The sequence below is a fragment of the Dipodomys ordii genome, unplaced genomic scaffold (assembly GCF_000151885.1).
Source record: "Dipodomys ordii isolate 6190 unplaced genomic scaffold, Dord_2.0 Scaffold17, whole genome shotgun sequence".
NCBI lineage: Eukaryota > Metazoa > Chordata > Mammalia > Rodentia > Heteromyidae > Dipodomys > Dipodomys ordii.
The window spans coordinates 7,900,995-7,916,991 of NW_012267233.1; the positions used below are offsets into that span (position 1 = coordinate 7,900,995).

At 42.1% G+C, this 15,997-nt stretch overlaps 1 protein-coding gene across 1 annotated transcript in view; it reads left to right on the top strand.

The window, feature by feature from the left end:
- Positions 1-12,172: 12,172 nt before the first annotated feature.
- Positions 12,173-15,997, top strand: part of Dpys (dihydropyrimidinase) — a 72,802-nt gene continuing 68,977 nt past the window's right edge. Inside the window, 2 exon segments of the mRNA XM_013012585.1 lie at positions 12,173-12,304; positions 12,307-12,437. Of these exon segments, the coding sequence (XP_012868039.1) occupies positions 12,196-12,304; positions 12,307-12,437 (240 nt within the window). The 5' untranslated portion in view covers positions 12,173-12,195.

Here is a 15,997-nt window from a genome sequence, read left to right on the forward strand (position 1 = left end):
TATTCTTTGCTACCACAGTGACTATATATTTCCATAGCTTTCTGGAGGGATGGGGGATCATTTTTATTACAATTTGAAATTGCTTTGCTGGTTTCATATTTATTTGTTGTATTTAAAGTTTTCATTATTGTAAGAGTGATTTTTTCAGTATATTTTATTCATGGGGGTCATGCTATACTCTGGAAGAAAAGCAAATTTAAAAATTCAAATTGCCCCCCCTTTTAAGTATAGTGAGTTGCAAAAACCCAGGGTTTTTTTATTGTTAATTCCTATTTATTTATTCTTTAGCTGTCTGTTTTAGTAGCTTAATGATTGAGTATGAAAAATGTATCTGTGTGTGATTATTGCTATTTATTAAATTTTAAATACTTTGCTGAATGTCATTTTAAAGCATGTTTGAGGTCTTGTGTATTTGTCCTGTTATGCTGTCAGGAAGAACTGACTAAAATGTTTTAATATGTATCAGAAATTAAAATGATTTTTTTTATTGCCTTGAGGTACTTTTTAAACCAAAGTTGTTCTTTGTTCCCGTTGAATCTAGACGCATGTACAAATTCAGGCATCAGAGTACGTAATACATTTAGAAGAAAATGGAAGGAGATGTAGCAACCTTGTGGTAAAGCAGTAGCTTACTCAAAGGGTAAAATTCCCTACACACTTGAATATCACTTTACCTATTAAGAAAACTGTCTCCTAATTGATGTGTCTCATATAATATACCCTTTTTATTATTTTCATATACAAAATATTGTACTGGCAGAATTCAGATTAGCAAATTAGTCATCTTTTTAGGGATGGGAAGCATTTTTCTTCTGCAAAGGGCCAATGTGAATATTTATAGCATTCACATGCCTAGATTTTTTAATTTCACGTTATTGATGAAGCTAGATTTATCTAATTTCAAGTCCCACTTGAAGTTGGGCCAGATCAAGTGAGTTCGCTGGCCATTTACAGCCCAGGGACCAGACATTCCCAAATCACCTCTAATGTATGTAGGCCCTAATAGTCTTATCCACCAGAGAGGTTGGTGGTTTTATTTTCTCTGTTTTTTTCCCTCAAGTTCTGGGGATCAAACATAGAGTCTTGTGCATACTGCTGACATATTTTGTTTTGTGTTGTTTTTTAATTGACTTATACAGTTCCCTGGTTTAAACAGTAAAAGGTAAGTTCCTCTCCTGCTCCTGAAACCCATCTTTTAGTTCCATTTTGAAATGACACCAGATTCTTGTATATTTCTACAGAAAAAATCATATATTTGACATACAGTATATAAACATATACTATATGTGTATCAGTGCCATACATTGTAGTGTAGGTTATACAGCGCATGTTTGCTATACCCTTTCTCATGTGGAAATATGTCATTAGAATTTGAATATTTATGCATCTTTAAATTAATTATTTCTCTAAATTCAGGGCTTTTTTGGTCTCTTTCCAGGAGTTACCTAGTTTTCCCAAAGCTACTAAATAATTCTCTTTACTGATTTGAAATAGAACTTTTTTTTTGGTCGGCATAAGCTTTGAACTCAAATCTTGGGCATTGGCCCTGTGATTTTCTGCCCACAGCTAGCACTCTACCACTTTGAGCCAAAGTTTCATTTAGAGTTTTCTGGTGGTTAATTGGAAATAAGAGTCTCACAGTCTCCTGCCCAGGCTGGCTTTGAACAGTGAGGCACCAGCACCCCATTGAAATAGAATTTGTATATAGTAAATTTCCACAATATTTCTGTGTTTTAAAACTAATTCTGTTCTCCCAATCAATCTGCATCTCTTTGTACTAATACTTCATTGTATAATAACTCATTTTAAAATACATTTCAGGTAGTCTTATTTTGACATTTGAACTTCAGAGTCAACTTCCTGAGTTTACAAAGCGTTTTTTTCTGGATAGGTTTACTATTAGAGGTTAATGTACAGTAGGTAATTGGACATCGTTGTCTACTTTTCATCTAAATCATGACACCTTCTCTAATGGCCCTCGTGTCTTGTTGTTTTCTACATATTATTTACATTCTGCTTTAGACATGTTTTTAAAGAATGTATTCTCACAAGTTTTATCATTTTGCCATAGGTAAAAATTTTTTCCCATTTATTTACTTAACTAAATTTTAGTATATAGAAAAGCTAGTATGGTTTTTGGTGTAAATTTCTTATCCAGCCCCAAAACTTCATGTTCTTAAACTTTCGTAGTAGTGCTTATGTTTGTCATTTTATATTTTTCAACCACACAATTATGTCATCTGAAACACAGATCAGTAAACTGTTCCAGTTAACATACTTCCGAGTGTCTTAATTTGGATTGTCTAGTACTCTGGAACGGTGTTAAATAACACTGACAATACAACAGTGAGGTACTGAAATAGATTTAGTCCTCACATTACCCGCTAATCCCTATTTTAAGCATATTTTTAGGAACAGATGCTGAATTTCACTACAATCCTTGCCAGCATCTGTAGAGATACTCATGATTCTTCTTTGGATTCTAATATAATGGATTTCATTAATATGTTCTATTAGTTTGCATTCCTCTTTGATACCTGGTTTCAACGTACTAGATCAAGATGCTGTCCCTGGGGCCTAGATCATAATTAATTTTCTCTTTTACTACTACCTAAAAAAAGAAATAAAAAAGATTTAAGCTTAGTTATGTCTGACTTCACAGTTCTAACATGGACTGTAAGGTGAAGTTACACAACAATCAGGAAAAACTAGTCTTTAGATTGGGTTATCCAAAGTCACTGTGACAGATTTATCACCATAATGATCAAAGCTATCTCATAAGATTATTGTAAGGATAATAATAAAGACCTCATACATGTCTTGACTACTTATTGCTGCATAACAGATTACTCCTAACTTTTATGCAGTCACAAATCACTTAACTCGTGGCTGGTGAGTCAGTGCTGGTGCTGGCCAGAGCTCTTCATAGTCCTTACACTGGGCTACGTGTGCTTCCCTACATGATAGAAGCACAAGGCTTCCTAGGACTAATTCTCAGAAGTGCTAAGATATGACCAGCCACACTGAATCTGTCTGCACAGAAAGAAAGACTCCACTTTAAAATAGCAAAGGGTTTATGGTATCTTCCGTCTTCTGCAGATTTCCTTTAAATGACATTTTGAGGATTAATAAAATTTGGGGGGCAGAGGGGGTCAACTTTGGACTAGTGTTAGAACATCACAGGATGAGGGCATCATATCTACAGACACACAAGATTTGATGGCAGTATCTTTAAAAAAGAATTTGCTAAGAATGTTTTTGCAAGACAAAGACATGTCAGGGTGGGTTTTGCTATGTATTGGAAGGAAGTAGAAGCCAAAAAAAAAAAAAAAAAAGCTTAATATCCTAAGAGCCACAGGGAAGCTTGATTAAGGAGAAATTAGTGTCAAAAGTTGGAAGATGCAGGCTTTGGAGTCTGGCCCATCATGCCTCAATTCTAGTTCCACCACCAGGGTTTTTGTTGTTGAGTTTTTGTTTGTTTTTTCCAGTCCTGGGGCTTGAATTCATGGCCTCTCTATGCTCAAAGCTAGCACTCTTCCACTTGAGCCACAGTGCCACTTCTGGCTTTTTTCTGTTTATGTGGTACTGAAGAATTGAACCCAGGACTTCATGCATTCAAGGCAAACCCTCTACCACTAAGGCACATTCCCAGCCCACTAGAGTGACACTGAGTAAGTCATTTGATCTTACTGGCCTTTCTGTCTCAGCTGGAAAGTGAGAATAACACATACCTATGAGGGTCAAACCCTGGAACTGAAGTGGCAAGGAATGAAAAAAATTGGGGGATGGGGGGAAATTTAAAAACAACCATCAGTAGGATGGAAAGCAGGCATAATGAAATAGATTAAGGTGTGGTTTGTTGTTGTTGTTGGGGCTTGAACTCTGGCGTGGGGCTGTCCCTCAGTTCTTTAGCTCAATGCCTTTTGAGCCACAAGGCCGCTTCTGGTTTTCTGGTGGTTTATTGGAGATAAGAGTCTCATGGACTTTCTTGCAGGTGCTGGCTTTGAAACACGATCCTCAGATCCTGAGTAGCTAGGATTATAGTCATGAGCCAGGCCTGGCAGATTAAGGTATTTATGTAGATAACTAGAGAAGATGGAGGTCTCAGCCATTACTGCTTCAATACATATTGATGCAATCACTTCATAAAATCAGGCTGGCCTTGCTGCACAATTTAAATATTTACCATATGAGCCAGAAATTCCACTCCTAAATATATACCCAAGAAGTGAGAACATGTCCATACGAAAAAAAGAAGCATTAGTTCATAGCAACATTATTTGTAATGGCCAAAACCGTAGAATATATCTAAATATCCATTACAAGATACATAACCAACAAAAGCCATGAGCAATACAATCCCATATTCAAAACACCCAGAAAAGGCAAAGTTATGGAAATAGAAAATAGAGTTTGCTCAAATCTAAGGAAGGGGAAAGGAATTTGAGAGAAGGTGAATGCCAAAGGAAAACTGCGCAGGAGAGCATTAAACAGGCAAGGAAGGTTCAGAGTGGAAAGGGGAGAGCAGACAGACTCAGGTTTTTAAGAACTAGGATGAGTCAGTGGCAAGTACTAGAGGACATTAGGGCAAGTCTCATCCATGTTGATTAGCTTTTTTATGTATGCTAATTGCCTCTAATTGAAGTGAGCCTCTTGTCCTCCCACAGACTGTTTGGGGGAATCATTGCATTGAAAGGGATGGCTCTCAGGTCCTTGAGAACAAAGCTAGCAAGAGACTGAGAGAAAATATTTTCACTAGGCAAAACAAAGACTTCCAAGTCCACGTTTTCTGAAGTAAACGCTAAAGAAAAGGAGGTCAGGGCCTCTAGCAAGTCATCTCTGTGAAGGTCAGTCAGGCTGCAGGCCTCTTGAACAGTGGGAATGAGGCTTCTTTGGGAGTTGATGAAAATGAGCCAAAATCAGTTTAAGTGAAGGTTGAAAAACTATTAATAAAAATTTATTTAACTATAATATATAATTTTAAATGTAAATTTTTAAAACTATAAATATAAATACCTTGGGACTGGGAAGGTGATTCATTGGTAGAGTGCTTGCCTTGCATGCCTGAGGCCCTGGGTTTGATTCCTCAGCACCACATAAACAGAAAAAGCCGGAAGTGGTGCTGTGGCTCAAGTAGTAAAGCGCTAGCCTTGAGCTGAAGAGCTGAGGGACAACGCCCAGGCCCAGAGTTCAGGCCCACAACCAACAGAAAAATAAAAATATACACACACACACACACTCATACACACACACTCACATAAATACCATTGAACACCTTAAGTGACCAGTCAGGGAGATATGAGTGGCTCTGAGCCACTTGTAGACCACATTTTTTGGCATCTAGAATATCTAGTTTACTGTCAAATGGCCTAAACCCACAGCTTGGCTTCCTGGTTGCCTGGTGCCTTTTCTTGATTTGTCTCTGTGGAACAATGAAGCTGTCCAGAGGCTGGGGTATCCATACACAAGACTACGAAGCCTCTCTCAAGACAACACAAAGCCTGGGGAAAGGACCAGGGTTCACCCTCCACACTCCTGCCCTGAGCATTACAAATGCTAGGTGCAGGCCTAGTTGTGGAACTGGGAATGAGATAGCACCCCAAACATGATTTTACTAAGAATATTGAATGACTGGAAGAATAGTCCCTATAATTTCTTTCTTCTATAAAGCCTATTCAGCTCCAAATATATAGCTTTGCCTGAGAATTCCTCTAACCCTTGAAGATTTCTTAGTTTTAACTGCATATAAATGAAAGTTCATTGCCTTGAATATTGTCTGCTTTCACTTCATTTCTAGTTAATATGTTTTGTTGTTCCTTAAGTTCATTGAAAGGAAAATATAAGTTTTTATGATGGTGAAAATGCCTTATATATAAATGTCACTTATTCAGATTTTCAAGGTGCCATATACATTAATCTCTTCTCAGAAAAGAATGAGAAGCATTTTCAAGGTATTTCAAACTTAGTGAGTGATTGAATAATCTCTTTTATTTATGTAACATTAACATTTTGAGATTGACACACTTCCGAGTATACATCTTATTCAAGTATAGCTGATATCAAAGTTAATTACCCAAATATGACTATGTAAATCAATGATATGTGAGCTATGTAATAATATTAGAAATGGAAAACAGGCTTATTATTTAAAGAACTCCCAGTAATAAATCTTTGTAAGGTCAATCTATATGTATAAACCTGGAAATTCATAATATTGTAATATGAAAGTAGACTGGAAACTTACAGATGTCCACAAAATGATATATATGTTAGTAATATTAAAAGGAACAAATGGGCCATTTCCTTTTCAATTTGAAGACAGGATAGCAACTGTGTATCAATATAAATGCTGAGACCTCAGGAATAACACCAGTTTTTTAATGGCAAGAGAAAGCTAAAGCCGGGTACCAGTGGCTCACACCTGTAATCCTAGCTACTCAAGAGGCTGAGATCTGAGAATCACGGTTCAAAGCCAGCCCAGGAAGGAGTCTATGAGACTCTTATCTCCAATTAACCACCAGAAAACCAGAAGTGGTGCTGTGGCTCAAGTGGTAGAGCACTAGCCTTGAGCTGAAGAGCTGAGGGATAGCGCCCACTTCCAGAATTCAGGCACCCTCTTCCCCCCCCCCAAAAAAAAGAATAAGCTAAAGACATAAGTGGTCTTAATAAGCCATGTAATGGCTGGAGTGAGGAAACTTGCTTTCCTGGCATGTGAGACACCTGTAAAAGAAAAAAATGCCATCTAGTGGTGGGCATTAGGCATTACAATGACTTACTTTGCAACACAGATGAATAATTTGTTTGGTAACACTTAAACTATCCGGAAATCAAAAGATGGAATTGAAAACAAATGACAGGAAATAAGAGAAAGGGAACTTTATTATTATCTAAACAAATCCATTGACACTGAAGTGACATGAGGAGGGTAAAGATGGTGGGGAAAAAATTAGCAAAACTAGTCTGTGATAAAACTTTAAGTACTGGATAACCTTCTTGGCTGTAACCTCATGTATAAATTGTATATATATATATATATATTTGTGTATGACTGTGAAATCCATTATAAATGTAATTTTTTATAAAATAAGAAAATGATATGAAAACAATTTGTAACTGCAAAAATGTTTAAATGAGACTCTTGTGACCTTATTAACATGGAACAAACACTAAAGACCCACAATGTAATGAGGACAAAGTAAAATGAAAAGTTAATGAGATCTTCTCACAGCTGGTGCTCTACCATTTGAGTCACACCTCCAGTTTTGACCTTTTTTTGCTATTTAGAGCTGAGTCACCAACTTGTCTTCCCCAACTGGCTTTGAACCGTGACCCTCAGATGTCAGCATCTGACATCTGATAAATGTGTAACCTGCTGCCCCACACAAGTATTCGTGTAATGTGAAGCACATTTTTAATGAAATTGGGGAAGATAGAGAACTCGATTCCTTACATTTACATTTGAGAAATATAAGATGGTAAAAAGAGGTGGTGCAGAAAATGATGCTTGCAGAGAGGCACAAGTCCCACTGCGAGGGAGATGGAGAGAGAAGCACAGACAGATGGAAGCACACGTTCACCGACTCTCCCAGCTCATGGTTGTGAGTCTGCACTGGTTCACCTGACTTCTTGGTCATCAACCTTACTTGTGTCATGTCTCCATTACTGTAGTACTATGAGTACTGAAATAGTGTCTGCTCTTCTGGCTGAAATCAGACCCCCCAAAGATCTCCTCCCTGCACCTCGCCCCTGCAAAAAAAAATCCTAATACACTCAACTTTTGGCTTTAGACCTGGCCATCAAGGGTTTTGTTCTGTTTATCTGGGTAGGAATAGTGCTGCCAAGTTGGGTGAGTTTTCAGAGTAAAGGTAGACCTTAGTAAACTGGCTCTGAAGTATAGAGTTACTTGTGGGTAAATGATAGGTTCCAGAATGAGAACTCTGCCCTCCCACATTTGCTTTTATATTGCTTCAGAAAACCATGGCCTCAAAAGGGTCACCTATCAAAGGCAGAAATCTTACTTAGCTTAAATAGATGTCTTGAGGGATACGTAAAATAATGCAGGTAAAACATTTGGCCCAGTACTGACTAAAGGTGAATGCTCGGGAAACCTTAGCTACATTAGCTACCCCACCCCACCCCAGGGCAGCAGGGCTTCAAGGATGACTATACCTTGGGAGATGCATGTTAGTAACCATTTCTGCTTGGCTTGGATATCATCACAGAGAACAGTGACCAAAAAAATGCTGCCCTTTCATCCCAAGGACTTTTAAAAGCAAAAGTCTAGTTGGGGCCTCAGTTGTAGAGCTCTGAGCTTATATGGCTAAGAACCTGGGTTTGGGCTTGGATGTAGCTAGCCTAGCAAGTGCAACGTCCTGGGTTCGATCCCCAGTACCAAAAAAGAAAAGACAAAAAAAATACAGTTAAACAAACAAAAGAACCTGGGTTCTATCCCCAACCACAGCATGAGGGGGTGGAGGAGGGGGAAGAAGGAGAGGGAGGGGGAAGAGGAGGGGGAAAAGGAAGAGGGGAAGGAGAAGGAGGAAGGGGAGGAAGAAGAGGGAGGAGGAAAACAGTACTGTTGTAGTCCATTTGTGCTGCTATAACAAAACACCTCAGGCTGGGAGATTTACAATGAAATTTATTTCTCACATTTTTGGGAGTTTGGGAAGTCCACAATCAAAGTGCTGCAAAGGTTTGCTGTCAAGGTGTTGAGGTTACTTCCAAACAGCATCTTGTTGGCTATCCTGAGAAGGGACAAAAGGACAAAAGGACCAAATGTTAAGTGAAGCCTGTTGGAGGCAACAATGATGGATAAGAAATGTACTCATTACCTTGCTCCTCATGTAATTCTAACCCTTCTGTACGGTATTTTCACACACACAAAAAAAGACCCTAACTAAATCACTTCCTTCAGATCTCGCCTCCTAATACTGTTGCATAGACTAAGTTTTGACATTCAGATCCTGACAACTGCCACACTTTGTTTCCTAATTCCTCTCTGAAGGTGGCTCCCTTTCAAGCCTATTGGCTTGATCCAAGAGGAGAAATCTGAATCTAGGAAACAAGGCTGCTCCAGGCTCCAAGCCACTCAGTGGGACTTGAGAAAAGTTCCATTTAGAAATACACGAGGTGCTCTGTTAACAGATTCACAAAAGTCTCCGAGTGTGAAGGCTAAGTGTTAGAAGGGCTTACCAATGTAGATCTCATCATTCAGCTGTAGAGACAGAAGCCGGGTGAGTAGGGGAATTGCCCACGTTTCACAACAGAAACTGATCTCAAAGCCCAGACCAGACTCCTCATTCAAATTCCTCAGTCAATTCCCCGCTTCTCCACCCCTTCTATGCTGCAGACCTGCTGTTCACACATCTATCACTGATGGGACATAAACTCAGGACTGCCAAGGAATTCCATCCACATAGGGACCAGGGGGTTGACATGTCTGGGTAAAAGGATGGTTAAATGAGACAAAAAAAAAAAAAAACAACATTAAAACTCCTCTCAGCACGTTTGCTTAGGTTCAGCTTCTTGCCCTGCAAGGTGAGGTGTGGATGGCTAGAAAAGGGAAGGCAGACCCTTCTGCTCAGCCAGCCAGCAATTCCTGAATTTTCTCCCCTTTCTCCTACTATTGTGAACCTCAGTAAGCCATTTCCTCCAGCCTTGGTGACATTCCACAAGCTCCTTTTCTCACAAAAGTCTGAGTTAATTAAATGTGAGAAGTTTGTTTTGTGTTGTGTTGCAGGGAATTGCATGATATAAAATGTCCAGGATAAGGAAACCTTAGAAATCATTCATCTAGACTGATTCAGAAAGGACATCATAGGCATGCTCACACCTAATCTTTTTCTCTAGGGTAGCATTGACTTGCACAGCTTGTAGGAGTTTCATTATGTGCATAATTACCCCCTTTCTCCTTCACACAAAGGTCCCTTGACAATAATTATATAACCTTCTTGGTCTTTTTTTATTTTTAATGTTCCCTGCTTGACAGCCAAATCTATGGGACTCTATCTATTTGATGCTTTCTAATTTTTAATTATTTTGAGACTTAGGCAATCTAAAGCTTGAGTAGATTTAGTAATAGTAACACTTTGCATGCCACTACTGAAACTGCCATCTCTGAGGTCAGGTATGACATCTAATCTTCCAACTCAAAGAAACTATCTCTCCAGTTTAAAGGAAACCTGGGGAAATGGATGGAGCTAAAAAAATTTTTTTTGTTGTTGCTAAGTGAGGTAAATTAGGCTCTGAAAGAGAAATGGCTCGTGTTTTCTCTCATATGTGAATTTAAATCTAAATTATAAACATATGAAAACATTCAGGGATGGATGGATAGATGATAGATTATAGATAGATAGATAGACAGACAAACAGACACAAAGATGGCAGAATATGTCCACCACACCATCCAGCCTTCTGATGGAATTCCATCCTATTTTCCTCTTTGGGCTTCTGCACACCTGTTCTCTTTCCATGGCGAACTTGTCTTCTCCTCTTCCGTCCCCTGTAAGTAAAAGTGCATCTATCCTTAGCTACCCAGAGCTCAGGATCGCAACTAGGCCACTCCATCCTCCTTGCCTCTTGCCACCAGCCCCCTCCAAAGGAAGCAGTACTTTCTCACCTTCCCCCTCACCCCTACACACACATATCCTCTACATCTGCCTTTGTCCCTCTTTGTGAGCCCTCCACAGCTAGTTTTCTTTCAGCCAGAAATAAACTCTCACCCCTCCTCTGCACTCTTATCTCTGCCCTCAAGACAAATTTTCAGTTTGATGTAATGAGCATGTGTATGTGTCCTCACTGGCTCCAAGCTCCCTGAGGCTCTCAATACAGGCCTCCACCACAATTGATCTTTGCAAGGTAAGTATTTGTTAAATAAATGTGTGTGACACTTCCTGCCTGATGTTGTTCATTTGTATCTGACGTCATATCTGTTTCTCAAAGAAAATCTGCAAGACGAGCACAAACATTCTTTTTATAAGTGAAAATGAAAGCCCAGGGGCTGGTGGCTCAAACCTACCAGCATAGCTACTTGGGAGGCTGAAATCTGAGGATCAAGGTTGGAAGCCATCCTGGGCAAGAAAATCCAGGTGACTCTTATCTCCAATTAACCACAAAATAGACAAACAAAACCCCTGCAAGTGGAGATGTGGCTCAAGTGTAGATGTGGCTCAAGTGGTAGTGTTAGCCTTGAGTAAAAAAGCTCAGGGACAGTGCCCAGGCCCTGAGTTTAAGCCTTCAGGACTGGCACCAAAATAAATCGATAGTTTATGTAAGTAAATTAACTTAAATGAATAAATTAGAAAAATAACGAACCAAGAGAGTCAAAAAAAAAGGGGGGAATCAAAGATGTAACCACAGACAGTGGAAAATCTGGAACATAGCCTAGGTCCCCCCCCCCTTTCTCTTTTGTAGGTCGTGGGGCTTGAACTCGGGGCCTGGGTGCTGTCCCTGAGCCACAGCGCCATTTCTGATTTTCTGGTGGTTAATTGGAGATAAGAGTCTGATGGACTTTCCTGCCTGGGCTGGGTTTGAACCGTCATCCTCAGATCTGTTTCCTGAGTGGTTAGGATGACAGGGGTGAGCCACCAGTACATAGCTAAACCTAGGCCTTTAAATAACTGCCATTGCCCCCATTAAAGCGTGGTGTCATTAAGCCCTAGAAAACAGTGGAGATCATGTAGGTCATTTTGGATTCTAACGGATTAAATCAGTCTTTCCGGCTCCGTGCCAGCTGATCGCTGAGACTGGGCTGATTTGCTCCTCGAGTGATTAACGAATAACTAGAAGGAAATCGGATGCAGCAGCTCGGTTCTGATCTGGGGCTCGTATTGCCGCCGGGGGGGGGGTGGCGCCCCGGGGTCCCCGCCTCCCCCCCCCATTTCTTTCCTTCCCCAAAGCACCTTGCACATGGACGAAAACACGACCCTCAAAGCCCCGCACGCCAAGACCTTCCAATGACCCCCAGCCCGGCGGACCGGCCCGGCGGCCGGGCGGCGTCCCCGCGGGCGCGCTCCGGGCCCGGCCCCCCGGCCCAGCCCTCCCGGGGGGTGGGGTGGGGTGGGATCGGGGCGGAGCCCGCACCTGTGGCCGGTTCAAAACCCTCCCTCCCCAGCGGGATCGGGCCCCCGCCCCGGGACTTCCCCGCGAGCCAGGCCTCGGCGCGCCCCGGGCTGCTCTCCCCGCGCGCCCCTGGCCATGGCGGCGCCGCGGCGCCTCCTCATCCGTGGGGGCCGCGTGGTCAACGACGACGCCTCGCAGGTGGCCGACGTGCTGCTGGAGGACGGCGTGGTGCGCGCGCTGGGGCGCGGCCTGGGGGGCTGCGGGTGCTCGAGGCCGCGGGCCTGCTCGTGCTGCCCGGCGGCATCGACACGCACACGCACATGCAGTTCCCCTTCATGGGCACCAGGGCCGTGGACGACTTCTACCAGGGCACCAAGGTACCCGCCGCGCCCGCCGTGCAGTCGGGGGGATCCGGCCGGAATCTAGGGGGTCACCGCGTGCGCCACGCCGAGGTCAACCTGGGTGTCCCGGTCAGGGGCTCCGGCCTTTGGATAACTTGGCAAGGTGGAGGCATTCTCTCCTCTTCTATCATCAGTGCCCTCCGCCCCAAGCCTGAAACCCCCTGCTGGGTGTTCTGCCCAAGTCCACAGGACTTCCGTAAGATCTATAGAATCTCTGTCTCTGTCTGTCTGTCTGTCTCTCTCTCTGTCTTGGTATTGGGCTTGAACTCAGGATTTGGTCTTCTAGTACTTGAGCCACAGCTCCACTTCCATTTCTTTCTTAATTTTATTTATTTTTGTGGTTAATTGGAGATAAGAATCCACTGACTTGCCTGCTCTGGCTGTCTTACAACCCTGATCGTCAGATCTCAGCCTCCGGAGTAGTTAGGATTACAGAGGTCCAGCTTAGAATTTATTTGTTGCCATTTCTCCCGGGCCTCCCTCCCAGCTATTCACTTAGGAGATACTGGCCGGGACTGTGGACTAAAGCATCTATGCCCTCATCTCCATCCAGCCCCTGGAGGAAGAAATGCAGCAGATCCATGAACGCCCTCCAGACCTAACTGGTGACCTGGTCCCGCCTCTCCTCCCCGTGCTGGACCCAGGGCCCTCCGTGCGGATCCCCGTCCTGGCAGCCTGAGTTCTGTGGGCATTAATGAGGGTGCGGGAGGCCTGGCAGATCGGGGTTCCAGCTGAGGGAGGCTGCCCAGAAGCAATGGGAGGACCTTGGGAGATTGACAGCTGGGCAGCTCTGCGGGTGCAGCAGGCTAAAGCTCACCGGCTCAGCTCGAGGCCACGCCCACCGCATTCTCTAATTCAGCTCCTTGGGCAGCCTTGAGAGAAATGGCTTCTTCCCAGGATGTATTGATTTCCTATGGCTGGGGAGCAGGTGTGAGGTTTCCAGAGAACGTCGCCTTAAAGTGTGAACACAATCAGGCTGCATAGACCAGTAGTAGATGGACCAGTCTTCCAGAGTAGTGGGAATGATCCTTACTTAACTTAGTCTTGAATTCCAACCGTTTTACGTTTTACTCTCTTCACCCGTCTTCTCCATTCCTTCCCTTCCCCAGTCCTTCATGGCAGACCCCAAGGTTGAACAGAAAGAAGAAAGACAGGTAGATTTGACGCCAAGAGGACAAGCTGCCCAAACCAGCATTTGGAACGCGCCTTCCTAGTTACTTATTCACAGGTCTCCTCAGGTCAATACAGTCTTTTTTTGGAGGACCAATTACTGTCTGTCTGCTTTCAAAATCAGAAAACTTTGTTCCTCTACTAAAACATAGTGAACTCATTGTTTGCATTTGAATTGATCACTGTTAGGCCAACTCACAATTATATAGATAAGTAGAAAATAACAGAAAACTAGAAAGAAGAAAAATAGTCCCTTTACAAGATTCTTCTGTTAAACAACCACCAATGTTTGTTTGTTGTGGTGGTGGGGTTGGTGGGGCTTGAACTCTGGGCCTGGGTGCTGTCCCTGAGCTCTTCAGCTCAAGGCTAGTGCTCTACCACTTGAGCCACAGTGCCACTTCCAGTTTTCTGAGTGTTTTATTGGAGATGAGCGTCTTATGGGCTTTCCTGCCCAGGCTGGTTTTGAACCATGATCCTCAGATCTCAGCCTCCTTAGCCTAGGATTACAGGTGTGAGCCACCAGCGCCCGGCTACCACCAATGTTTTGTTGCGTTGCCTTTATGATTTTTAATTGTGTGTATGTACGTGAATATGTGTATATGTAAGTTTTGTTTGTTTGGTTTTTTGCTGATAGTTGAGTATTCCCTTGAACACTCCCTTTTGCAAGATAGGCAGCAGATATTCCTGCCCCTCAATTGTCAGGCCCAGCAGCCTCCTCGGAGATTCCTCTCCTTCTGATCTCTTCCGCCCCCACCTGCGTTTCCATCCAGATATAGGAGCAGTTGGAGTGCTACCTTGGGCATACCTTCACTTTTTCAGGGTCAGCTGTATGGTGTATGGTGTTGAGATCTAGTTGGAAACTTTCTGTTCCTTGGCCATTTCTGGAATTGTTCTAGCATAGAGAAGTGTGTAGTTCCTTCCTGAGAAGGTGGCCCTTGTGGTAAGTGATGGTCTGTTGTCAACATGTGATCCATCAGCTGATTCTCTAGCATTTCTAGTTTCACTGATGGTCAAAGCTGTAAACAAAAGGGCCTACTCTGTGCCCTTAGGATCTGAAGCAGGAAATGATAAGATCAGAGAGTTGTAGGCTGTTGGTTTAGCTAGTACAAAATTCCTGGGAATTACTTGATTGGATCTCAGGAGATAATGACTCCACCCTCCCTCCTCCCCTCTCCTCCAGAAACAGATGAGACTCCCTAGGGAAATAAGTGTAAATGCACTGGAACACTGGCCTGCTGGCTGAGTTCTGAAAGGAGGGAACCATGGAGTTCTTTTGACTTCTTTCCTAGTTTTTCCAATAATTCTCAGGGATATTGTTGGGTCTCTGGTTTGAGAAATTAGACACATTGGTGTTTTTGTTTTCCACTGGTTCTTGAAACTTGCCAAGTATTTTCTTTTTCTGTTGTGAAAAAAACCATACAGAGGGGTTACAATTACATGGGCAAGGTAATGAGTACATTTCTTCTCAAGCATTATTGCCTCCTCTTTGTTTCCCCTTCCCATCCCACCCCCCAAAAAAGTTGTAAAGTTCGTTTTTCAACATAACCAAATGTTTTCTTATTAACATGGTGAAGTAGCATTTATTGTATCAAGTGTCTGCTACATACCAGCCATTACACTAAGTTGTACATAATCTTCCTACAACTCCATGTGACACTAGCTGTCTTTGCAACAAAGGAAATTGAGACAAGTTACTGTCTAAGGGTGCACATTTACTAAGTGAGGTTTTCAAATTTGGCCTTATCCGACTCTGTTAATAAAGCTCTTACCTATTAGGCCCTATGGCTTTGAAAAACACCTGGTATTCAGATGTTTTAAAAGGGAAAAATGATAGACAAGGAAGCTATATGCATTGCATGTTAATGGAAGATGGATTTCTCAAACATAAAGTAGTCATCTTCAGCAAATACAGAAGCCTCTTGCCTTTCCCAAACTGGAAACAGTTAAGGTTATCAAAATAAATAGATATCACAGGTATTATATTAGTATGGCACTGGTACATTCATTTATAGTCACATCATCTCCAAGGGTACCTTATATACAGAAAGCCATAAAGTAAAATTGATACATCTCGCTTTCAGGAGATGGCCCTTGAAAGGTTAAACCAATAGCTATTTGCTTTCAGCAAGCACCAGGCTGATCATTTATAATATCTGACAAATAGAAAGGATATTGTTTGTGGTATTCTGTTTATTGATTACTGGACTGTGATGGGACCCAATTTTAAAAAATGAAACACAGGTCAACCAAAGGTTACTTATTTTGTCAATCTAATTCATGTCAGACATTGGTTTAAAGCCTGTAATGGATTTACTTAATTACAGGTAAAAGCTTTCTATCTGATATAACTAATGGAAATTGCATTC